Raw genomic sequence first — 26,236 nt, forward strand, 5'->3', positions numbered from 1 at the left:
AAAAGTGGTCTTTGTCTCCTTAGTTTCCCTTTTCAAAATATCCGTATCTGCCTTTGCTTTCTGAATGTCTTTGATTTAATTGAGAGAAATAATATGGTTATAGAGACCCTGACTTTTTAAATGTTCTAAATCTGTATTGCTTTTTAAAAAAATATTCTCAGAGAAATGGACAGCATACTTCTGCTTGAGAATAAAATAATATTGTTGTTTTTCTAAATATAATGTTTAACGAGAAGTGTTGTTAAGTACTATGACTAATAATTTATGTACTTTGTCCTTTACTATATTATTTTCCCATTGCACTGATGTCCTTTGCTGCCCCAAGACCCTGAATTTAGTATAAAAGCTGTTACTTGGTTATAATTTCCATGTTTATGTACTTATTAAATGTGGTAAAAGAGACTTCTAACTTTTCAAAATGTTCTTGGTTAATTTTAATAAATCTATTATTGTCATAAAATGTACACATTTCTATTGCAGATGGAAAATTTCAGCAGCTTAAAATAGCCATATTCTATTGACCAAGAAAAGAGGTTTTAATAGTATTGAGAGTGAAAAGGATAGAGGATTTTGAAATAAGGATTTTAATTTGGGTTAATTAGAGTCGTGGGAACTCAAAGTGCATACTGTGGTTCATTTTGAGATACTCAGGGTTAGAAGTTGCCATCTGGGTGGGAGGCCAGAGAAATCATCGATAAAATTGAAGTGGGATTGGAACATACTGGGTCTTTTCTGAGGGAAACAGAATAGAGACTATCAGTTATTTAATAAGAAGGGGAAAGCAAGTAGTCGAAAGACTGAGGAACTAGAATTATATTGGGGCTTGTGGTAGTGTGATTCAGTATGCCATTGGACATTTACTTGATACACTATTTCATGTAGGTAATTTACCTCTAGAGGGAGAGAAAATACTCTGATTTTATAGTGGACTCATGAATACCATCTAAGGCTGTATGAGGTGGGGTCTTAAACTCAAGCTTACAGGGAGCAGGCAAGTAATATGAATATAGGCAGCAGGCTGAGTGAGGACTGAGGTGACCTAGAGAAGGGAAGCTTGGCTACCCCGGGGCAGTGCCTCTCAGCACTAACTAGCTAATTGTTGCCCATGTAGGACCATGGGCCAAGTATTGCCAGATCACCCTTTTATCAAGAGGAGCCACAAATCTTTTGATTTTTAAATGTTGACTTTAATTCAATTTAAAAATGAAAGCAAAACAAAACACTGTATATTCCAAACAGAGCACATCTGTGGCTGCATGTGGCATATAGGTTGTCTGCTTGCAGCCTCTGCTCTGAGGAGTCATTGGCTCAATTATTTAAATATTACTAGTTGATCAGAAGGTACACTTTTATTTATTTTTGTCACATGGTAACTCAGATTTTTTCCTAGAGTTCCATGATATTTTAGCTAGTTCTAGAAGTGCTGGCAGTAATCTGAGCAGTGACACTCTTTATTTCATTCTTTTTGATATCATTTGGATAGAAAGACTAGTTTGCACGGAAAGGAGATATTTGCTAAGGTTCTTTGCTGGTGGTGTTTTTTTTTTTTTTTTTTTTTGTCTATGCATGATTATCATCAGGAGTGTTTAAGTGTGCGAGAGGGAAGGGGTCTGGACTGGGTGACCTTTGATGTCCATTTCAGCCATGTGATTTTTAGATTTAATTAGCCACGGATGCAATACTGTTAATAATGTTCCTGGGCCAGAGGGACTGCATTTGGAGCTGTGCCAAGCAAAATCAAGCCAGATCTCTAAAGCTGTTCTCAGTGGAAGAGCACTGTGTCAGTGTGGATTAACACACAGGGGCAGTCTGCTGGACGAGGTAAAAGGAAAGGAGTCCTAAAGATGGTTTGGAGAAGCAGAGGAAGGGGCAGGTGGTGTGGTCATTTACACGTCATATTGCAGAGGACACATTTTTAAGTATTTTTTTGCTGTTGATTCAGATTTGAAGACCCGACTTCTCGTCACCCACTGGATTATGCCCAAGTCTTTCCTACCCAATGATCCTCTTGCAACACGCTGGGCTTCCTCCGCCTAAGCGGCCCTCATCCTCTCCTCCTATGTCAGTGGCCGCCAGGTCTACAGGAACCTTGCTGCTTCCGCCGCAGAAGCCTTTTGGGCAGGAGGCTTCCTTGCCTCTGGCAGGGGAAGAAGAGTTACCTAAGGGAGGGGAGCAAGACACTGCCCTGGAGGAGCTATGTAAGCCCCTGTACTGCAAGCTCTGCAATGTCACCTTGAACTCAGCACAGCAAGCCCAGGCTCATTATCAGGTAAGGGAAGAAGAGAAAAATCAGGCATTTAGTGGGAGAACATTTCAGGGCTCTGCCCAATTCAGAGTTGTCTCTGAAGTGACCAGTTGTGCCTGGAATAATAAGATGGCTAAGTATTAGTTTGTTTGGCTAAAAACACAATGTTCCTACTTTAAAAGAAAGCATCACTTTTCATAGGATGGCATCTCTCTCAACCTCCTACACTTAGCTGTGTGGCATTTGATAGCTGACCAGTTGTTAAATGTAAATCGTCTATGCGCGTTTGAACCTGTGATCCTAAGGAGAACAGCTGTTTGAAACATGGTGTACCAAACTCAATCCAGTGTCAGAATTGTTTAGAAGAATTAGTTTTATAAATGTTCTCTTCTAGCTAATACAGTTTGTATCAGTTCAGGGTACTCTCTGTCTATGAATCTTATGCTTTTCCTGTTGACCTCTGTCACTGCTAAGGAAAACGCAGGTATCTTTCTGTAGTGAGAATAAAATGACATTGCAGTATTGAGCCCTGTTCTTCATTTTTAATAATCATACTCTGACTCCTTTTAGCCTTTAGTATGAGCTGTTACTTATTTCAAAGATGTAAAGCTTCCACCTCCATGTAGAATAACTAGTGGAAAGGACAATTTTAAAGGATGTTATTACCTAAGAACAAATGGAAAATTAAATTTTGGCTAGAAAGAGAGTACAGTATTTCTTTTTATTCTAGATTGTTTTCTGTATATAAAATTATATCCTTTTTTCGAGAAAAGAGCTCAAAGAAGCAGTTGAGGCCAAATGCCATTGAATGAAAGTGTATCTTCTGGGTCATCATTGATTTGACTATCTATTCTCTGCATGAATATCTAAAATAATAAGACAGTATGGTAGAAAGATGACTGTTACAAAGATGTTTCTTCTATTGTGCCTCTACAACTTTCTCCAACTTAAAGTTTTTATTTACTCTGGGTGCGAGTCTTTTTTGTTTTGTTTTGATCTTGAAGACTGATAATTGTGTCACTTTGTGATTGTACATCAGAAACATTTTGGTGGTGAATTGTTTTCTCTGGGATTTAGGGGAAAACATGATATGTTACTTCTCTGGAGTTCCCGTTGTTTGGGTTTGTTTTGCCCTCTGGTGCAAAAAGTTGAGTTGATTATCACCCAGATCTTGGCACGTGTCATTATTGGTTCATAAAGGCCTCTTCTGGTTTTAGTTTACATTTTTTTCCTTTTCCTCAACCCATACTCTCATTCTCTCTGTGTACCACTCCCCACGACGATGGTTTAATACAGGGTCTTCCTTTGCCTGTTTTGCCATTTGGTTGGAGTCTGTTAGGATGGATGATCTATCTCAAATCCAAGACACAGTGCTAGTTTTTGTCTTCATTTGTTCCTGTGGAATATTCGGTTTTATGGCCAACGACTCACTATGAAGAATCAAGCCTGGGTTCTAAAGTTTTGATTTTTAGCTGTGTAAAGCCCCTAGTAAGCCATTAACTTGGGAGCAAACCCACTTGTGTGTCATACAAACACATAATTACTCTTTACAGAAGAGTTGTTTACTTTTATGAGGGAAGACTCGCGGGCAATGTATAATTTTAATATGTGTGCATGGATTGTGCATACACCTCCTGCCTTTTTTTCTCCTAATAGCACTTTGTGACTTTATAGACAGTGATGGATGCTTTTGGTTAATGCATAGAGAGAATTCAGTTTGAGCAGGGTCGTTGGATTCTAAGGCTTAAACTAAATAAGAAAGAGAATCAACATTTATTTAGATTTTTTCTTTTCTTCTACATTTCTGTGTGTGTGCGCTCTGAACTTTTTAGCTGACGAGTAATATATACTTAATTTCAGCTCCCTCAGTGATACAGTGAATATATAAATTAGAAAATATAAGAAAATGGAAGTAAATTTTAGAGAAATTTCTCAATAATCAGAATTTTTAAGTGAAAAAGTTGGAGGAAAAGGACAGCCTGTCATAGAAACAATTTAAGCAGCCAAAAACTAAGGAAGGTTAGAGTAGAGAAGAAGCAAGCAGGTATCAAGAGAGTGGAACCTAATGGAAAATGAAAAGTTTGGGTGTAATAAAAGCCGATTCCTGAGAGCTTAGAAGCAAAGATTTGAATGAAACCAATGTCACTGGTACTTCTTAAAGAAGAAGAAATTTTCTGCAGAGAAACAAAGCAAAGCAGTTCATGTATACAAGTACAGAGCAATTTCATTAGGATAGCATAGACGAAAGCTAATTTAGACGTGAAATCTGGATTTCAACGAGATAGAAATGTCAAGTTGAGAGAGTGTGGATCAAAGAGTAAATGAGAATAATAAACAATCAGAACATGAACACAACCTAGAGGTGGGTGAACCAACATAGAAGGAAAGCATAGAAATGTTAGCCTGAAAGATGCATCAGAGACTACACCAAGGGTACATGAATAGGCTGTGATTTTAAAAGGCTGCTAAAGACAAGAGTAAGACTAATGAGTAAGTCTTATTGTGAACCAGAAATAGGCAGAATGGCAATGATTGTAGACTAATAAAGCTAATGGCTGGTGAGATGGTGGGAGTAAAGTTTTATTTCAACTCTAAAAACCTGCTTTGTAATTTTTAATACAGAGTGATACCAAGACTGCAAATTCATTATTTCAATTATGTGTGAGATAAAAGGGGTCAGTGGTAGCTTATTTTTAATCTAGAAACACATTCATGTGAGGTGATAAATCACGGTTGATTACACTACTCAAAATGTTTTAGTTAGTTGATGCCATTGTTGAAATCTCAAAGTTTCAAATTGCCCAGGGTATTGTAAACAACCTTTAGTCTGGTTTGAGTGGTGTTACACTAGAGTCTGACCGTATCATGTTCCAGTAATCCAGGACACACAATGGAAACTGCTCAATAAATACTTCCCTTTAAGCTCACTGTGATCTTTCCCTGCCATCCTTGTGTTCTTAAGTTGGGGCTGCCTTAGCAATGACCCATGCGTATCAGTGGTCATCACAGATTTAGTTTTATTCTCAGGACTTTTTAACCCAGTCAGCTTGCTTCAAAATACCCTTAGCTGTGTTTAATTTTTAATGAGGGTACATATTTTTGTGGTCTCAAAATTATGGTTTTAGTTATAATTTAAAGTAAAACCTTTGGAGGAAAAACATGTCTTCATTTTATTAAAAATTGTCTGCAGGCTTCAGGTTACTTAGGGTAAGCCTGTCATGGAGTAACATAACACTGTTTCAGCAGTATAAATGCCCAGAGGAAGAACCACTTTAGGATGGAAGGTCATTAAGAGAAATTTAAAAGCAAAAAGCATGGATAAATTTTGCTAAAGCATCTACATTTTAAAATAAAGTCAACCATTTTTTTTTCTGTTAATTCCTGTACTCTTTTGAAAAAGAACTAGTTACTCAAGGTAAATTTTAAAAATCTGTCATAAACATAGATTTCTATTTGTAATATTTAGTAGCCAAATAATAACCTATCATAGTAATCAGGTTAATTTGAAAGAGAGATAGGGACTTCCCTGGTGGCTCAGTAGTTAAGAATCCACCTGCCAATGCAGGGGACACAGGTTCGAGCTCTGGCCCTGGAAGATCCCACATTGCTGTGGAGCAACTAAGCCCGTGCGCCACAACTACTGAGCCTGTGCTCTAGAACCCGCAAGCCACAACTGCTGAGCCCATGTGCCACAACTACTAAAGCCCGCGTACCTAGAGCCTGTGTTCTGCAACAAAGACAAGCCACTGCAATGAGAAGCCCGCGCACCTCAATGAAGAGTAGGCCCCACTCGCCACAACTAGAGAAAGCCTGCGCACAGCAACAAAGATCCAATGCAGCCAAAATATATTAAAAAAAAAAAAATAGAAAAAAGAAAGAAAGAAAGAGAGATAGAACACAGGGGGAAAAAGTAGCTCTAGAATTGTAATACTGAAGGTAGTGATCTTAATTCATAATACAGAGAATGCAACTGATGTTGTCCCCAAATTTAAAGTACTGATTTTGGCACATACATTTTCATATTGATCACCCAGCTTTGGATAGCATAATCTCTAATTTCAGCTAATTTTTATGTTTTCAAAAATTTCCCATCTGATTGTTTTTCATATGAACTTGCAGTGTACTGAGAATGGTCAGAATACACTTCATTAGTGGATGAAGAAGCTCTTTGTCATCCTGTTAGCTGGATCTCACTGCCTTTCTGCCACCCAAACTGAATCCATCCCTACCTCATTTCTTTGTATTTCAGAAGAATAGATATCCCTTCTTCTGTACAAGGCTGATTCCTCATCCTGTACTCTGGATTTCATCACCTGTCGTCTCTTCTTTACCTTAGTCAAATTAAAAACATGCTCACGTTTTTTCCCCATGTAAATAAATATAGCAACAACAACCTTCCCTTTCCTTTTAATTCTTCTTGTTAGCAACCTTTCTTTTCTTCTCTCCTGTCCTTAGAGTTCTGCTGGGTATACTTGTCCTTTTCAGGTCTTCATTTCCCAGCCCACCGTACTCTGGTTTCCATTCCAATATTCTCGTGAAATGGTCTTTTCAAGGTCATCTGTGACTTTACAGGCCAAATCTAGCTTTCTCACTTGACCTCTTTGTAGCATCTGCACTGGTAACAGCTTTCTCCTTAAAACATTAAAAGATATTTTTCGCAAAATAATGCCTATAGAACAAAGTACTTATAATGAAAAGCAGTAATCACCTGTTCTCCCTTCCTTATCCATCCCCTACCTTTTCTTTCTTCTCCATTCTTCTTTCTACCTCACATCTTGGATTGGCTGTAGTTTTATTTTGACACTATCAAGGTTTATCACATTTTTGTTTATTCTATAATCAAATTAAGTTTCCCATGCTTCATACTTGCAGGTTGATTCCAACTGTTGAAAATTGATATTCAGCTTTTGCATTATTTACAGTAGGGAAATATTCACTGCAAAGCTGTTTCTTTCTCTTTGTTTCCAATGTCATGATTCCATGCTACTTAAAAGAGATGTTCGGATGGGTAGCCTTTTCTTTTAAGTCACCAGTTACTCAAAATCATGTCCATTTTAGTTTGCTTCATATGTGGATTATAACTTTGAAATAGCTTTTTGTTTTTCTTTGAGTTTCTCACACTTCAAAAAAATATACAGAGAAGAATCTTATGCCTTAAAAAATCTACTAGTTTCTTAATCTTTCTGTTTATTGTTTACAGTCCATTTCACTTATCTTCATGAAACCCACTGATTTCCTGTTCTAATTTGGACTAGATATTTTACATTTGGATCATGACTTCATTGTGTAGATTTTTGTATTCCCTATAGTTTTTCATTGCTTTTCTTTTCTCCTTTCTTTTTCTTACGTAATGTATTTTTATCATATCCTCATTTTCCCTTCCAACTCTTGATCACTCTGTCTATTGTGTGGGATCCTTCCCCCGACCCCGCCTTCTGGATCCCTCTATCTTCTTGCTCCAGTCTCAACTGGTTGCCCTCTGGCTTTGCTGCACAGCTGTTAATTTTGAACTTCTCTTCATTACTCTATGGCTTAGGCTACTATTTCTAAATATACATGTTTTCTTTTTTTTTAATCTTGTTTTGTTGGAGTACATCTTCACCTTACTTGAAGGAAGAAAGGATAAATATAAATTTATATTACAACACATCTCTCTCTTTAAAGTGAGGGAGGGACTTCCCTGGAGGTCCACTGGTTAAGACTTCACCTTCCAATGCAGGGGGTGCGGGTTTGATCCCTGGTTGGGAAGCTAAGATCCCACATGCCTTGCGGCCAAAAAACCAAAACAGAAACTGTAACAAGTTCAATAAAGACTTTAAAAATGGTCCACATCAAAAAAAAAGTTTTCAAAAAAATAAAATAAAAAATTGATGGAGTGATGAATGGGAAATAAATTTTTCTGAGCCTTTGTGTTTCTAAAAATGTCTGTATTATATCTTCATATTTGACAGTTCAGTTCCAGGCTGAAAATTATTTTCCTAAGAATGTTAAAAGCTATACTGCATTTTTTTGTGTTTGTGTATGTGTGTGTTTTGTTTTGATCTGTTTTGTTTTTTGTCTTCCTAATGTTGCTGAAGAGAAATCTTATTCAGATTTTTATTCTCTTGTGGGTGACCCACTTTAATTTGGAGCTTTTTTTTTCTGGAAGTTTTTAGGCTTTCTTTTTATCCTTGGTATCTGAAATTTCACAATGATGGATGTGTCTAGGTCTGAGTCTCTATTCATTTGTCCCTGTCAGCACTAGTGGATCCTTTCAGTTTGCATACTCCTGTTTCTCTTGAACTCTGGGGAATTTTCTTTGGTACTATTTCCTTGATAATATTCTTCTCTATATTTTCTCTCTCTTTTTTTTTCCCGGTAATTCTTTTAGCTCTATCTTGGATTAGCTGGATTGATTCTTCATACTTCTTATCTCTTCTCTCTTATTTCTTTAATTTCTGAGAGATATTCTTAAATTCTAATGCTATGTTGAATTTTTTTTAATTTTGACAATCATATCTTTAATTTTTAAGGATCTTTTGATTTCTTATTATTTTCTTTTCTAGCATCTGTTTTATAGGATATTAGTTAAAAACATGAAATCATGGACTTTGGGGTTAGACTAGTGTTCAAGTTGTAGTCTTACTACTTACTAAATGTATGATATTGGAAATTTTTCCTCATTTCTCTGTGCCTCATGAAGATGATGATGATAATGGTGATACTTATGCCTGCAAGTTAGTATGTTTAAGACATTTAGAACAGTTCCTGGTACCTGAGTTAGTCTTTAATTGTGTTTAGTTGTCCTAAGGTGCAGTGGAGCATGTTGGTATGGGCTCTGGAACAAGAGTGTCCCCAGCTCGGGCATTTACTTGTGGCTTTGGGCAAGTTTTATTTTATTTTATTAACTTTTTAATTTGAGTAACTTTTTTTTTTTACATCTTTATTGGAGTATAATTACTTCACAATGTTGTGTTAGTTTCTGCTTTATAACAAAGTGAATCAGTTATACATATACATCTGTTCCCATATCCCTTCCCTCTTGCATCTCCCTCCCTCCCACCCTCCCTATCCCACCCCTCCAGCTGGTCACAAAGCACCGATCTGATCTCCCTGTGCTATGCGGCTGCTTCCCACTAGCTATCTACCTTACGTTTGGTAGTGTATATATGTCCATGCCTCTCTCTCGCTTTGTCACAGCTTACCCTTCCCCCTCCCCATATCCTCAAGTCCATTCTCAAGTAAGTCTGTGTCTTTATGCCTGTTTTACCCCTAGGTTCTTCATGACATTTTTTTTTTCTTAAATTCCATATATATGTGTTAGCATACGGTATTTGTCTTTCTCTTTTTGACTTACTTCACTCTGTATGACAGACTCTAGGTCTATCCGCCTCATTACAAATAGCTCAATTTCATTTCTTTTTATGGCTGAGTAACATTCCATTGTATATATGTGCCACGTCTTCTTTATCCATTCATCCAATGATGGACACTTAGGTTGTTTCCATCTCCGGGTAATTTGAGTAACTTTTAACTTACAAAGCACTGCTAAAAAATTTCTGAATGCACCTCATCAGATTCTCCAAATTTAATATTTTATATAACTGCAGTGTAATTAGCAAAATCAGGAAATAAACACTGATAACAACAATATTATCTAATCCACAGACTGTTTACATTTCACCAATTGTCTACTAATGTACTTTTTCTGATTCCAGGATCCAATCCAGGATGAAATTTTGCATGTAGTTGTTATGTATTCTTTAATCTGGATGGGTTAAGTTTTTCTATGCTTTTTACCATCTTGCAATTTTTGAAGAGTTGTTTTGTAGAATGTCCCAATTTGGGTTTGTTTGTTGTTTTCTCATGCTTAAATTCAGGTTATGTGGTTTTTTGGACAGGAATACCATAGAACCAAGGTTGTGTCCTTCCCAGTTCCTCATATTGGGAAGGACATGATGTGAATATTTTGCATCACTGGTGCCGTTAACTTTGATCACTGGTTAATGTGGTGCCTGCCAGGGTTCTCCTTTGTAAAGTTATTATTTTTCTTCTCATGTTTAATAAGTATCATATGGGAGCATACTTTGAGACTACGTGAATATTTCTCATTATATTTTTACTCAGTGATTTTGGCATCTATTGATGATTCTTCCCTGCAACGATTATTACTGTGGTGTTTGCCAAATGGTGATTTTTCTGTTTTAATCATTCTTTCTACATTTATAGTTAGAATTTTACTTTAAAGAAGAACTTTTTTCTTCTTAATTAGTTAATTAATTAATGACTATCACTATGGATTATGGATTCTTATTTTATTCCAGGGATATAAACACTTACTATAATTTATTTTGATGTTTTAACAGTTTCACATTTGACCAGTGTGTGTCCCTTCAGGCTGCTGCTTATGTTCTTTTGATATGTCTCCATAATTTTTTGCATAGTTCCTTACTTTATGACAATACAAAATATTCCAGGATTTTGTTGTACCTTCCCCATGCCAAGCATTTCTTCAAGGAGCCAGGTTTCTTTTATTGGAGAATGGTATTTAGAAACCAAAATCTAAGTGTTAGGTGTGCCCTTTGGTACTGGAGTGTCATTGCTTCTAGATCTTCTCATGACAGAGCTAGTAATATATATGTATGTATACATACATTTGTATTTATCTGTATGTACATATATTGAAAACTGAGTTCAGGCTGATGCTTAAAATTTCAGTACAACATGACAGTGTTCATTCCAGCTTTCCATCTTATCTTAATGTTTAACTCCTTTCTTTGATACTGAGAAACCTGGACTTTCATTATTCACAACACAGACACACACTCACTCACTCACAGTACACATAAAGTAGTTCAGGGATTGATAATCTATGTCCTTTTGAAAAACAAGCCTACTAATGAGAAGAAAATATTTGTGCATTGTTCTTTTTGTCTTTAGCATTACAGTGTGTAGTTAAAATACTGTTTTACAAAGTTACTTAGCTTATAAAGGTGCTACCTGCTAGGTTTGTCCTTTGTAAAGTTACTGTTTTTCTTTTTGTGCTTAATAAGTATCATGGGGGCCATACTTTGAGACTATGTGAATATGTGAATAGTTTTTTTCTTCCCTCCGCCTTCAGTGCAGTTATGTTATTTATTTTTTCATATAGTTAGGCTTATTTCTGCTTGTATGTATTTCATTTTGGGTCTTACCCAGTTCTTGTTGGCTTTGATTCTTTTTCTAAGTCTGTAAAATGTTAACATAGTTCTAAAAGTCAGAATCATACATAAAGGTATATTTAGAAAAGTGTCACACCATACCATCCTTTGTAGTCCATTTTCATTTTCTTATTGTTTATACTATTTAAAATGATTTTACCAGCCTGTTTGGTTATTTAATGTTTTACTGTCTGGTTTGTCAGTTTTTAATGGTATCCCAACAGTTGCCTATTGCAGAATCAATAGCTTGTTCTACGTTCCTCTTTCCTTTTTCTTCCCATTTTTTGTTGCATTATTTCCATTGTATCATAATGTATAATATTTGAACATTGATCTTTCACCCTCATCTTCACCTTTTATTTAGTCTTTGATACAATTAGACATATAAAAATACATACCATCAGCCCTTTTGCTGAAGTTTTCCCAGTCATTTCTTTGTTGAATGAAGCTCTAATAGGTTTCTGAAGAGTGACTTTTCAGTATTGAATTCCTAAGGTCTTATATATTTAAAACTGTTTTTCTACAGTCTTGACACTCGATATAGGAAGAGTTGGCTGGACATAAGATCCTTGTTTCACACTTTATTTTTTTTTAAATGCTGCTCCATTATTGCCTTGTTTTGCATATTGTGGATGCCATTCTAATTCTTTTGCCTTTGTAAGTTATTTGATCTTTTTGCCTGGAGAGCTTGAGGACTTTTTTCTTTTTCTTTGAAGTCTCATACCTTTTAAAAGATCTACCCCAGATTTGACTGTTCTGGGTTAATTTTCCCAGATACCTGGTATGCCTTTTCAGTATGTAGATTCAGATCTTCATTTACTTTTGGACAATTTTAGACAATTTTGGACAATTATAGTTTCAAATATTAGTTTTTCTTTTTGGCCATGCTGAGTGGCATGTGGGATCTTAGTTCCCCACCCAGGGACTGAACCTGCACCCCGGGCACTGGAAGTGTGGAGTCTTAACCACTGGACCGCCAGGGAAGTCCCTCAAATATTAGTTCTGTTTGATTGTTTTGCTTTTCTTCTTCAGGGACTTCAGTTTTACGTAAGTTATTCCTTCTTTACTTGTCTTCACTTCCATTGCTTCCTCTCTGACCCATTAAAATTTTTTCTTTGTATCATTTTTATTTTCTTGACTGCTTTTCTGTCTTTCTTCAATGCCTCATTTTACATTTTCATTTGAGTCTATTCTTCTTTGACACTTGTATTTACTCCTCATTTTTTTTTTTTTTTTTTTGCAGTACGCGGGCCTCTCACTGTTGTGGCCTCTCCCGTTGCGGAGCACAGGCTCCGGACGCGCAGGCTCAGTGGCCATGGCTCACGGGCCCAGCCGCTCCGCGGCATGTGGGATCTTCCCGGACCGGGGCACGAACCCGTGTCCCCTGCATCGGCAGGCGGACTCTCAACCACTGCGCCACCAGGGAAGCCCTACTCCTCATTTTTGACATAATTATCTTTTTCTTTCCTGAGTTTAATTTTCCTTCTTTTCATTTCTTGTTACGTTTTGCCCATTTTTCTTTGTACATTTTGAATTCCTGATTCAAGGTGATTTTTTTATATCCTCAAAGTTTTGTTTGAATACTATATTTAATTCAGTTTGGAGTGTTGTTTTCTTCTGTTTTTTTTTGTTTGTTTGTTTTGTTTTTTGCAGTACGCGGGCCTCTCACTGTTGTGGCCTCTCCCGTTGCGGAGCACAGGCTCCGGACGCGCAGGCTCAGCAGCCATGGCTCACAGGCCCAGCCGCTCCGCGGCATGTGGGGTCTTCCCGGACCAGGGCACGAACCCGTGTCCCCTGCATCGGCAGGCAGACTCTCAACCACTGTGCCACCTGGGAAGCGCTCGGCAGGCGGACTCTCAACCACTGTGCCACCAGGGAAGCCCTGTTTTTTTTTTTTGAGGGGTGGTTCATTTGCTGAGATGTATTGATTTTTTTGGTAGTAACTTTGTATAGAATTGATTTGTTTTTGTCTATTCATTATGTGGATTTTGGGTAGTTTATGAGATTCTTAATTCTTAATGGCAACCTCTTCTATCACTGTGTCAAAGTCCAGTTCTTTAATAACTTGTGAGGTTTTCTTTTCTTTTACGGTGGTCAGGAGAGTGTTTGCATGTCCTCTGATTTTTGCTTTGTTCTGTTTTGTCCTGAAGGATGCTAACTTTTCCTGTTTTGCTTCTTTTCCCCTTCACCTGCCAGTTGTCAAAGGGTGCCTCTCCCTTCCTTTTTGCCTTTTTTCTCCTCTAGAAGCCACTTTGAAGATACCCACTTCAGATCATGTGTACATTTAAGTCCCTCTCCAGCAGTCAGTGACTGGATCGTGTTTTAGTATTTATAAAAATTAAGGGATTTACTTTTTCTAGTAGTGGTTATAAAGCAATTTTAGGCCTGCTGCTAGCTCCCTCTTTTCTCTGTCCTTCAGTTTTTGCTGGATTCCTCTTGCTTACTGTGAAGGCTTGTGGCAGGAGCATGAGTGATTACTCACTGGGATTTGATGTTTTTTCTTTTTCACTTACAGTTATTTTGGAGTCTGGGCATTCTGTGGCTTCTAGTTGTATGGAGGACATGGTTTTTGTGCAGTTTTATTTGTTTTTCTTATTGTTCTGTATTGTTCATAGAGGATATGTGTAGAAATGCAAATCTGGGCAGCCTCTACCTAGCTGTCTGAAAGCTCTAGGGCAAATTTTTAACTCTCTGAACTTAGTTTCCTCATATGTAAAATAGGGATAATAATTTTACCTACTTGATAGGGATTTTGTGAAGGTTAAATGAGATAATATTTATGAAGTGTTTATAATACTGCCTGTCACATAAGTGCTCAAAATTGTTAATTGCCATTATTATTGTTATGTATGGATGCAATATCTGCTCGAATACTACTGTGGATACTGCTTTGGAAATAAAATGCTTGACACTCTCGGAAGTTGATCCCTCCTGTAGTCCTGTGTACCTCATCTTCTTCTGCCTTTTTATGGACTATGCTTCTATAGCTATGCTTTAGCTCCTGCATCATCTGTTCTTTTGTTTTTATTGACTTCCTCCTGTTGTCATGCAAAGAAGCCTAAGCCATCTTAAAACAAATCTTCTGTAGACCTATTTCCCCTTCTAACTCTGTACCCTATTTCTCTGCTCCCTGTCATGGTAGAAGTCTTCTCTATAGCTACCTATATGGGTTGTCTCCATTTTCGCATCTCCCATTCTCTCTCTAAGCCACTTCATATGACCTTTTATCCCCTGCTACTCTACTGAAGTGGTTTTTACCAAAGTTATTCTTGACCTGTGTCTTTTCAAATCCAAGTATTACTTCTCTGTCCTGACCTGGTGAACCACTCCTTTTTTTGTTGGTGTTTTAAAATCATTTTGAAGTCCCTCAGGCATAAAAAGTATTTAATATAATGAACATGTGTATTTGCCATCTAGCTTCAAGAGTGAAAATTATCAATTCAATTGAAGCTGTGTCCTTTCCCAACAGTAGATGCTCCTATGCTCCCAGATGTAGCCACTATACTAAGTTGGTATTTATTGTCCACGCCCCCGACTTTTTTGTACTTTTGCTACATATGTATCTTCCTATAAAAAATGTAGTGGTTTTCATATTTTAACCCCCAGATTAAAATGATTACTCTTACATATCTTCTTTTCCAACATGTTCTTTTTATTCAGCATTTTGTTATGAGAATCATTTATGTTGACACGCATGGCCTAGGATGTGTATTTTCACTACAGTATAGTGTTACATTGTATGAACAGTTTATCCATTATCCTGTAGTTGGACACTTAAGTTGTTTCCACTTTTCAGTGGTTACAAACTGTCAAGTTGTTTCCAGTTTTCACTGGTTACAAACCGTCCTTCTGGGAACATTTATTATAGGTACCTCCTTATATGTATGTTTCTGTTTTGTAATACCTGGAAGTAAAAGTTCCTGGGTTAATAATGTATATACCTAGACTCTTCTTTTGAAACACCTTGTTCTAGACTTCCATAATGCCACACTTCTCTGGTTTTCCTTTTACTTCATAAACCAAGCATTCTCAATCTCATTTTTCTGGATCCTCATTCTCTACTGCACTATATTGTATCATCCTAGGGCTTTGTCTTTGGCTCTCTTCTCTGTCTTCACATTTCCCATGATCTTTATCAAATGCGATCCAGTCATGTAACTGCTTTGCTTAAAGTCATTCAGAGGCCCCCCTACTGCCTCTAAAGTCTGAGTTCTGTATCATGGACAAAACCATGAATAATTAGCTCCCTGTGTATATCAATTCCTACCTCTTTTCCAAAGGATCCTGAAGACCATCTCTCCAGCAGTCTGGGCCTTTGCTCACACTATTTCCTCTTTCCCAGTTTTCTTTCCCCTCACTCCCTACCTGCCTAGTAAACTTGCTCATTTTAAAAGATAACTCACACGTCCCCTTTTCAGGGAAGCTTTCCCTGGCACACTCAGGCAGAAGTAAGCCATTCCTTCTCTGTGTTCTCCTAGCAGTTTGTTCCTTATCTCCACTATAATAGTGATTCATTTATCTAACAAATATTTATTGATTGCCTACTATATGGTAGAAACTGTTCTAGAAATTGGGGCTCTACAAGACAGACAAGGCCCTTATTTTCAAGGAGTCCACATTCCAGAGGGTAGGAAAGAGGAAAATATAAGCAAACATTATTTCAGATGGTGACAAGTAGCACTATGATAAAGTGAAAGCAGACAGTGTGGCGGTGTGACGGAGAGTGTGTGTGGGGAGTGGGTTTGGGCAATGGGGGTGACACCTCAGGTTGAGTGAGATGCTGTTTGAGTTGAGACCTGAAAGATAAGAAGGAGCCAGCCATGTAGAGATTGGAAAGAAGAACATTCTAGGCAGAAGGAATAGTGAGTACAAAGGCCCTAGAGTCCATGTGTTGGGCATGTTTAAGGAACAGCATGATGGGCCGTGAGGCAGGAACGTGATGAGGAGGAAGGGGTGCTGTGTGAAATCAGTCCGAGAATAGACAGGACCAGATCAAACAGGACTTACAGGTAAGAGTTGTGGATTTTAGTTTGTGTGTAGTGGGAGACCATTGGAAGATTTTAAGTGAGAGGTGACAAGATGTGACTTATGTCTAGAATTGTCAGTGTGGCTTATATGAGGAGAATGCTAGGGGGATGAGAGTGTAGAGCAGAGACCATTAGGAGGTGCTGCCTACTACAAGTGAAAAAAGTTGGTAGCTTGGAGTATTGTGGCATTTGAGTGTCCATGGAAAGAAATGGAATGACTTAGGAAATATATTTTGGAGGTAGGCTGACAAGACTTGCTGATGGGTTGCATGTGTTGGCTTTAAGGAGGGATGGACTCAAGAAAAGGACCCCTCGGCTTTTTTTGAGTAAATGGGTGGAGAGTAGGGCCATTTACTGACATGTGGGTGAATAGTGGTGGTGGCACTGATGAGAAAGTTCTGTGGTGGGGAGGGAACCCAAATTTATGTTTTAGATGTTTTAAGTTGGATATGCCTCTTAAGAATGCAATGTGTGGATCGCACGAAGGCAGTTGGGCATATGGCTCTGAAGGTCAGGGATTGTCTTAGTCTGTTGGGGCTGCTATAAAGATACATAGGCTGGGTGGCTTAAACAACAGACATTTATTTCTCACAGTTCTAAAGGCTGGAAGTCTGAGATCGGAGAGCTAGCATGCGTGGGTTCTGGCGAAGTCCTCTTCCAGATTGCAGACAGCCTTATATCCTTATACAGAAGGATATAAGGATATCTCCTTATATCCTTACATGGTGGAAAGAGGGCCGGGGAGCTCTCTGGCCTCTTCTTTAAAGGGCATTAATTAGGCTCTACCCTCATGACCTAATTACCTCCCAAAGGTCCCACCTCCAGATACCATCCCATTGGGATTAGATTTCAAAATAGGAATTTTGGAGGGACACAAGCAATCAGCTCATAACAGGGATGGAGATAGGTAATTTTGGGAGTCGCCAACTTATTGATTATATTTTAAAGCTGGGAGACTGGGTATAACAACCTAGAGTTTGCATATAGATGGAGATAAAAGAGAGCTGAGGGTAGTGCATTGGACGCTGCAGCATAGAGAATGAGAGGTAGGGAGGTAAGAGGTAGTCATAGAAGACAATAGAAGGAAGGAGTATGAATAGTTTGGTGCTTCTTAGAGTGAGAGCATAATGACAGCACAGACGTGACTGTTGTATTTGACTCCTGGAGATCACTGTGACCATGGTAAAAGCACCTTTACAGCATTCCAGTGGCCAAAAAGTGGAACTTAGCTCATTCCTTTAACTGCTTACATATCTGTCTCCTCCTCTAGATCATATGCTAGTCCTATTTATTTCTAGGGCTTAGCATGTAGTAGATGGTGAATAAATATTTGTCTACAGGTTTGGATTTTACAGTGCAGTTTAAAGAATAATATACGGTTTTACCCTCATTTAGAATGCTTTTAGACCACTGACCCTTCCCACCAGTTTGTATCAGCTCAGCCATAAACTTGTGACTAATAAATTAAACGAAACATGATGAGAGAGGAAAGCCATAGAGGTTCACAGTGTATACTGAAGCCATCATGCTGTACTGAAAAAGGGCCTTGCTTTGGATTCAGAAGGCCTGCCTCAAGCTCCGGCCCCACTGCTAGGCCTCCTGAAGGTGTTGGGGGCAAGTTCCCCACACTCTCTGGATTGCAGTTTCTCAGCTGTCATATGTGGATAACATTAACAAATTCCTCTTACAGGATTTTTGTGAGTGGCAAATGAGCTAATGCATATGAGAGTTCTTTGTAAGTAAAAAGATGCTCTGTAAGTGCTATTTTTGTAAAAGTAATTGGATTACCCATTTCATTACTGACTTATAAAGTAGATTAGATCAGAGTGTCATAAAATTCATATTTAGGCGGTGGCATATGAATGGCAACAAGTTGGGAGAGGACACAGATCTGGAAAATGTGGTACTTTTCCAGAAATATATAGGAAATTAATGTCTTTTGGCTTTGTTCTCTTATCGTTCCCAGATAAATTTAATCATTCTGTTAGAATCAAAGAGTAGACTCTTCTACTTTAAGATGTAATAATCAAATCTAGCTAGCGGTCTGTTTATCCCACTGTTGCATATCTCTGAAAGAATAAAATTTATTTATTAATAAATACATTAACTGAATTTGACAAATTTTCCTCACAGTGATTTCTCATCTCATTTTACTTCTAGGGTAAAAATCATGGTAAGAAACTCCGAAATTACTATGCAGCAAACAGCTGTCCTCCTCCTGCCAGAATGAGCAATGCAGTGGAACCTGTGGCTACTCCAGCTGTTCCAGTCCCTCCGCAGGTGAGACACGTGTGTCAAGGTGGGTGCTGTCCTATGCACAGATGGTCACGGGTAAAATTTGTTGTCTATGTGCCCATCAAGGTACAGTTGAGCAAATATTCCTAAAAGGTCCTACTTAGTGCTTTTAACTCCTTGAACTCCGTGGTGCTGGATTTAATGCATGCAAAAATCCATGAATCCCAAGATTTCTCACTGGCTTTGGTTATGGTGCATGAAATGATGAAACAAAATTATTTCATGAGTCTTTCTCTATGCATTTCTCAAAATTCTGGGTTAAATGGCCCTGAATGTCTAGGCGAAGCCCTGAATGAAAGATTTTTAAACATTTATATCTCTATTGCAGTTAATCCCATTGGCTTTATATTTTGCTTTCCAGCAAGATCAGTTTCTTGAGGCTGCCCTTTTCTTACCTCTATGCAGAGAGCCTGTATAAACTCTTTCTGGACTTTGGTATCATGACACACACTTGAGAGCCAAGTTCCTTTCACTCTTTGGGAGATAGATCAGGTACTTTGAGGCAAGATATTCCTGTACTTTACTAGCCTCTGAAGTATGGATGCTACTCTGTCTTTGAAGTATTGTTTTTCTATAGGTCATAAATAATAATAAATAATAATCACTTTAATTGAGTACTTACTGTGCCAGGTACTCTGCTAAGCACTTTTCATGCATTACTTCATTCAGAGCTGGACCTAGGGTGAGATGAGGGATGCACTTGACTTAGGCACAGATTTAAGAGGGAGCCAAAATACTCAGTAATCAAGATAAATAATGTGATATTTTAAAAATTCAAAATTAACGTGAAAAAGTTAACAGTGAACAAAATGTCAAAAACTTAAAGACAGGATAAGTGTTATTAATTTTCCTTTTGCCTTAGGCAGCAATGTGGCTTGGCATGACACTGTTGCTGATCCTGTCTTTATTTAAAATTTTGATATTTTGTTCCTCATTGATTTTTTTGCAGTAAGTTTGATTGGTAAAAATATTCCATTAAGTATTTTTTTTATTCTATTTATTTATTTTTGGCTGGGTTGGGTCTTTGTTGCTGCACGCGGGCTTTCTCTAGTTGGCGGCGAGCGGGGGCTACTCTTCGTTGCGGTGCACAGGCTTCTCATTGCGGTGGCCTCTCGTTGCGGAGCACGGGCTCTAGGCACGCGGGCTTCAGTAGCTGTGGCTCGTGGACTCAGTAGTTGTGGCTCGCGGGCTCTAGAGCACAGGCTCAGTAGTTGTGGTGCTCAGGCTTAGCTGCTCCACGGCATGTGTGATCTTCCCGGACTAGGGCTCGAACCCGTGTCCTCTGCAGTGGCAGGCGGATTCTTAACTGCTGTGCCACAAGGGAAGCCCCCCATTAAGTATTTTTAATCCTGATTGCTGAGTTTTTTGATGCTCCCTTAAATTGTGTGCCCATGGCAAGTGCCTCCCTTGCCTCATTCTTGCCTTGGGTCCTGACTTCTTTTAATGTTTGCAACAACTCAGAGGTATTGACCTTATTTCTCAAAGTATGATCCATGGGCCAGCAGCATTAGTTTCACCCGGAAGTTTATTAAAAGCCCAGGTAAACTAAGTAACTTGTCCGTCGTGTTACAAATTTTATAAAGTAGTGGAGCAATGATTTCTCTTGACCTTAGACCTCTACTCCTAAACACCATGGTATAATTTTACTTTTCTGAGTGTCAGTTTTTCAGTACTTACAGTGTGGATAGCAATACCAGCTATTCATGTCCTCATGAATTTGTGGGGAAAATTAGATATGTTAAAAAGAGAATCAGAGGGGCTTCCCTGGTGGCGCAGGGGTTGGGAGTCCGCCTGCCGATGCAGAGGACGTGGGTTTGTGCCCCGGTCCGGGAAGATCCCACATGCCGTGGAGCGGCTGGGCCCGTGAGCCATGGCCGCTGAGCCTGCGCGTCCGGAGCCTGTGCTCCGCAACGGGAGAGGCCACAGCAGTGAGAGGCCCACGTACTGAGAAAAAAAAAAAAAAAGAGAATCAGAGGACAGGAAAATACCCCGAGAGATCTTCAGGCTGAGTAGTTGTCACAGTGCTAATACCTGAAGGCTGCTCTAAAAATGGACACCTACTTCCTGTTAGGTACTGTTTTCAACATGCTCCACCCTCCTGGGCAAACAGCCTTAGGCTTCTTTCATAGCATAGCCCTTTGTGATTTTTGAAAACAGTTATCCTGTCCCCATAAAAATCTTCCCTTCCAGGTGAAACAGTGCTATTTCCTTCAGCTGGTCCTGATATGATATGCTTTCCAGATTCTTTATTGTATATTTTATTCTTCTTTAGCCAAAATCTAATGTGTCATGTTTTGTTAACCCAGTAATACTTACTGAGTTCATACTATTTTCCAGGCACTGTGTTAGGTTTCCCTTAACTCACTGTTTCCCAACCTGAATACAATTGTCTGGATCTGCTGGCTATTTCCCCCCTAATTATATTATATCTGTAGCTAATTTATAGACTCTGAGAACAGGGGCTCATTTTTTAAATACATGTCTGTATATCACTTTTGCATTAGGTAGCAAGCCCTATAAACAGTAGGCATTCAGTAAATACTTGTTGATGGATTCTGGGAGGACTTTGTTCTTTCTGGTAATGTGATTTTAGGCCTTACCTGTACTGCCCTAAATCTTACATATTGGGTTTTTAAACTTCTTTTCTAAAATTTCTTCAATGGAGATAGCAATGAGGCATTCATCAGTTTGGTACACAGGTGATTGTAATGCAAAACCATGATTGCCTCCCAGCCATTTTTTCTTTTTTTCTTTCTGGAATGAATTATTTCCTGTCCTTATAAAGCTGAGTGTTCGTGGTCATGCCGTAATGTTCGGTTATTTTTCAACTCTTAGAAGGAAGGAACTTTGAGGAGAAGAAGAGAATAAAGTGCACATTTTAAAACCTTGTTTCTCGTGTCTTTGCTGTCAGATGAGCTCCTTTAAGCCAGGAGGCAGAGTGATTCTGGCCACAGAGAATGATTACTGTAAGCTCTGTGATGCCTCCTTCAGTTCTCCGGCTGTGGCCCAGGCTCACTATCAAGGGAAGAATCATGCCAAGAGGCTGCGGCTGGCGGAAGCTCAGAGTAACTCATTCTCGTAGGTATTGCTGTTTTCTCTTAGGCCAGCGTGTTATGTGAGACTAACTGTCTCTAGAGAGAAAAGAGTTGAAAGGGATCCTTGTTTAGAAGTCTTACTCTTTTAAAATTTCTCTTCTCCAGAGAATCCTCAGAGGTTGGTCAACGGCGGACCCGGAAAGAAGGGAATGAATATAAGATGATGCCTAATAGGAGAAATATGTATGCAGTACAGAATAATTCAGGTATTCTGTGGATTTCCACATACCTTCACTATGTTCTGCAAATGGTCTCCTCTATTTTTATTTCCTTTAATGGTAATAGATAGCCCTGAGAATTTGGGGTTAGCTGTTGTTTTGTGGAATTGGTCTAGTGGTTTTTCAAGCTGGTGTTTATTTCAGGTCTTATTTATTTATTTATTTATTTCCTATTTAGGGTATTATTTGTTTCGATTTTAAATCAAGTCTATGTTTTAAGGTCTCTTATCATAGTACCTTTATGTTTCTTCTGGTATTTGTCAGCTGAGATATTTAAATGCGTTATAAAAATGGGCTATTTGGTTTAAAGTTGCACCATATTAAATCCCCATTTATTGGGGAAAATAAAAATTATAGCAGTGGTGTTTAACCAGGATAGTGACTCAGATTATCTGGGGAGTTTTTATAAAATACACATGGCTGAACCATGACTTAGAGATTTTCAATCAGGAAATTTAGAGTGGTTCTCAGACATATGTGTGTTTTGAAAATGCTTCCTCAATGATTCTGATATATACCTTCAGTTCAGAATTACTAGTTTATTGGAATATTTCCTGCATTTTCTGATTACCTTCAGTAGGGAGAGTAGGACTGAGCAGTCCCTCATCCTTTCCCTACCCCAGCCTCCAATGCATACACATATGAGCAGAGGTCACTCATGTGAACAGTAAAACAAACAGCAACAACAAAAAGCTAATTGGAAAGGCAAGAGAAGCATAGAAAAAAGGGACATGTAGAAAGCACAATGTAATAAGATTAATGAAAATCTAAACACATATCAATAATTGCAATAAATGTAAACTTACTAAAGTCCCAGTTAAAAGACAAAGATTTTAAGATTAGGTAAAAACTATTCAGCTGAAATGAAGGAAGCTGAGATAGGTCTCTTAATATTAGATTAAAAAAACTTTAGGATAGAAGGTTGTTTAGACTTATGTTCTCTGATCAGAGTACAATTAAATGAGATGTCAATAATAAAAATATAAAAAAGCAAACAAAATTTTTATGTGTTTGGAAGTTTTTAAACATTTCTAAATAACTCATGGGCCAAAGAAGAAATCATACTGGTGATGGAGAATTCTTAGACCCAGATAGTAATAAAAATACATCAATATTTGTAGCATGAAGTTAAAGTAACATTTTGAGAAAAGCCTTAAATGTTTATTATTATAGTAGAAAGGAAAAGCAGAAAATGATTGCACTACTGGTCCAACTTAAGAAGTCAGTTACGTAAAGAAAAAAATTATCAATAATTCCACCATTTTTGTATACGTCATTCCAGTTCTTTGTGTATGTTACTTCTGTAAAGTGGAAATGTAATCATATTTTGTGATATTCTTATTTTACTTAATAGCATATTATAATCAAATATTGTTGCTAAGGAGTTTTCTATAACATTGTTTTTAGTGACTGTATAGTTTTTCATTGCATTCATTACCATGATTTTTTGAGTTATATTTTTGGATCTTTCCTTTCCCCTCACCCTCCCAAAAAAGCTTTTATAAACTCTGATGAAATAAATGTCCTTGCTCATAAATCTCTATGCAAAAATTCTCAACATTTTCTTAGTATAATTCTTAGAAGTAGAATTTTTGGATTAAAGAATTAGCATAGGGCTTCCCTGGTGGCGCAGTGGTTAAGAGTCCGCCTGCCGATGCAGGGGACAAGGGTTCGTGCCCCGGTCTGGGAAGATCCCACATGCTGCAGAGCGGCTAGGCCCGTGAGCCATGGCGCTGAGCCTGCGCATCTGGAGCCTGTGCTCCGCAAGGGGAGAGGCCACAACAGTGAGAGGCCCGCCTACCGCAAAAAAAAAAAAAAAAAAAGAATTAGCATAATTATACAGATTTTTATATAATGCTTGGAAATGAAAGTATTTTATAAATTATATTTACTTTTTAGAGACATTGCCATTTAGAGTTTGGGTCTGGCTCTACAGTAACATTTCTGACGATAGTTGGAGGAATCATTTTAGCTTTTTTAGGTTGAACCTGTATAAAATTGTAATTTAAAAAACCCATTAACTTTACATTCTTTTAAAGCTAGGAATCTGTGAATTTTATACTTTGAGCTTAGAATTACAAATTACGGTGATAATTGGTCAGACCACCATTCACTTAGTATGTTGAAGTGAATACATTACTTTTGCCTCTTGCTTTAGCAGGTCCTTACTTCAATCCCCGCTCTCGGCAGAGAATTCCACGTGATCTGGCCATGTGCGTTACTCCAAGTGGCCAGTTTTACTGCTCCATGTGTAATGTTGGGGCTGGCGAAGAAATGGAATTCCGGCAGCATTTAGAGAGCAAGCAACATAAAAGCAAGGTGTCTGAACAGCGGTACAGGAATGAGATGGAGAATCTGGGATATGTATAGTGATTGTCATATTCAGATAGAGCAGCTTGTCCTGCCTGTTGTTTGCCTTCTGTCAACATGTTCTGCTTTGTGGTTCTTTTGATATGAGTACATTCCTCTGCTTAATGTTAATACACCTAACCTGCAGTGGTATCACGAGGTGTCAAAACTGGGGAAGGAAGAGAACGTGCTTAAGTCATGATGCTTTTTCAGGTCAGTTGTGTTGAGCTGCTTAAAGCCTGTGACCTGCCTACCCCATGAGAAATAACTTTTTATCTTGACCAAGTTCTGGTCAACTAGTAGCCTGACCACTTAGAGCTTTAGCTATTTAAAAACTTCATCTTTTTTTGTAATTTTAATGTTACGTACTGCTAAATAAATAATTTTATTGAGTTCTTGCTTCAGATCATAGTAAAAACAGGTAAGCAAAGATTTTAGTTTCCCAAGGCTTCTTTGGAATCACCACCTCAACTCAATGCATTGTCAGTAGGATAGACTATGTAAAACTGCATTAGAGTCCTTCCCAGGACAGTTTTTCTCTTTATCATGTCCTCCAATTATTGAAATGCAGGTTTTCTTGGATTCAGACAGTTCTAACGTGCTTGTGTACTTCCAAACAGTGAAACTTCATTTCCAGTTGTGAATTTCGCAAAGTTAAATTCACCTTCTTCCAGCCTCTTTTTTCCCCCCAGTTGAATTAGCTTATCCAATAAGCTCATTTTCATGCCCCAGCTATGTTGTGGGTTTTCCAAGCCCCACAATTGAATATCCAATGAGTTTAGAATAGATGTGATTTTAAAAAAAAATACGTTTTTTTCAGTTGGTTTTAGGAAATGAAATGTGTTTGATATTTCAATTTCGACTTACTTGATGATAATAACATGTACTTATATGATGGTCTCAACTGTAAGTTCATAACCCTTGATGTTTGTTTTGGTAGACTTTTTAGGTAAACAGATCCTTACGTTTTACTTACATTCTTCTTTGTCTTGCTAGTTTGTTGACTGTCCTGAAAAATACCACACCTTTACTATTTCTGAGATAGAGAAGAATTTTTTTTTAAAAGTTAATCAAATTTTAGTATCATCATTTCCAATAGAAAAATACCTGAACTTTGGCATTATTCTTTATAATCTAGCTTCCTTGAAGATAATAAAAATATATTATAGATTACTTTCATATCTGATAATTTCAACAGTATTATTATTTTTGTTCTTTGTTTTTAAAACGAGAAGCTCTAGTGTTATATCTAGATTAAATAATGGAGGATTCTATGAACTTTCATTAACCATATTTTACCTATTTACTATATTTACATGGATAAGACTGGTGCTCATCCATACTTCTTTTGAAAGGCCATGTTCACCAGGTAGTTTATATTGAGCAGTATCTTTGCACTATGGTAAATTCACTTTTGATTGCTTATATTATTAATTAAAAATAAAACTCCTATTTTTCCTTGAAAATTCTGTAGGCAAAGAGATGAGGAGAAGGAAAATTATAATCATCATTCCTCTCCTTTAGTACTTCTGAACAATTTTTAAATACTAGACCCATATTTAAAATTAAGTTTTGTGATTAACCTCTGGTACACCACCAAGTTGCCCTTCTGCTGACGTGGTGGTTTTTTGAAAAGTAAAATTGCTTAGTAATTTTATTTTCTCCCAGAAACAGAAGAATGAAATAATATTCTGTTGAGGTTCTATCTAGACCTGTGACTCTTAGTATAATAACCCTTTTTGTAGTAATCTATAAAGTATAATTGATTATTTTAGGGCAATTTAGAGCTTATCTTATTGGTCAGTAGGTTACTCATTTTGCTGCTAAG

General features: G+C 37.8%; 1 protein-coding gene across 2 annotated transcripts; it reads left to right on the top strand.

Annotated features, from left to right (window-relative positions):
• Nucleotides 1-1,999: 1,999 nt before the first annotated feature.
• On the top strand, nucleotides 2,000-24,429 carry ZMAT3 (zinc finger matrin-type 3; the record flags this gene model as incomplete). Of its 2 annotated transcripts, none has more annotated exons than XM_079705030.1 (5): nucleotides 2,000-2,269; nucleotides 18,612-18,731; nucleotides 21,658-21,824; nucleotides 21,947-22,047; nucleotides 24,218-24,429. In XM_079705030.1, 5 exons carry the CDS (start codon nucleotides 2,000-2,002, stop codon nucleotides 24,427-24,429), a joined length of 870 nt encoding a protein of 289 aa, XP_079561156.1. The 2 variants fall into 2 exon arrangements, with proteins under 2 accessions (XP_079561156.1, XP_079561157.1); XM_079705031.1 differs by having other exon boundaries at nucleotides 24,221-24,429.
• Between the last annotated feature and the right edge of the window lie 1,807 nt (nucleotides 24,430-26,236).

The sequence above is a fragment of the Hyperoodon ampullatus genome (genome assembly GCF_949752795.1).
Source record: "Hyperoodon ampullatus genome assembly, chromosome: 5".
Classification (NCBI taxonomy): domain Eukaryota; kingdom Metazoa; phylum Chordata; class Mammalia; order Artiodactyla; family Ziphiidae; genus Hyperoodon; species Hyperoodon ampullatus.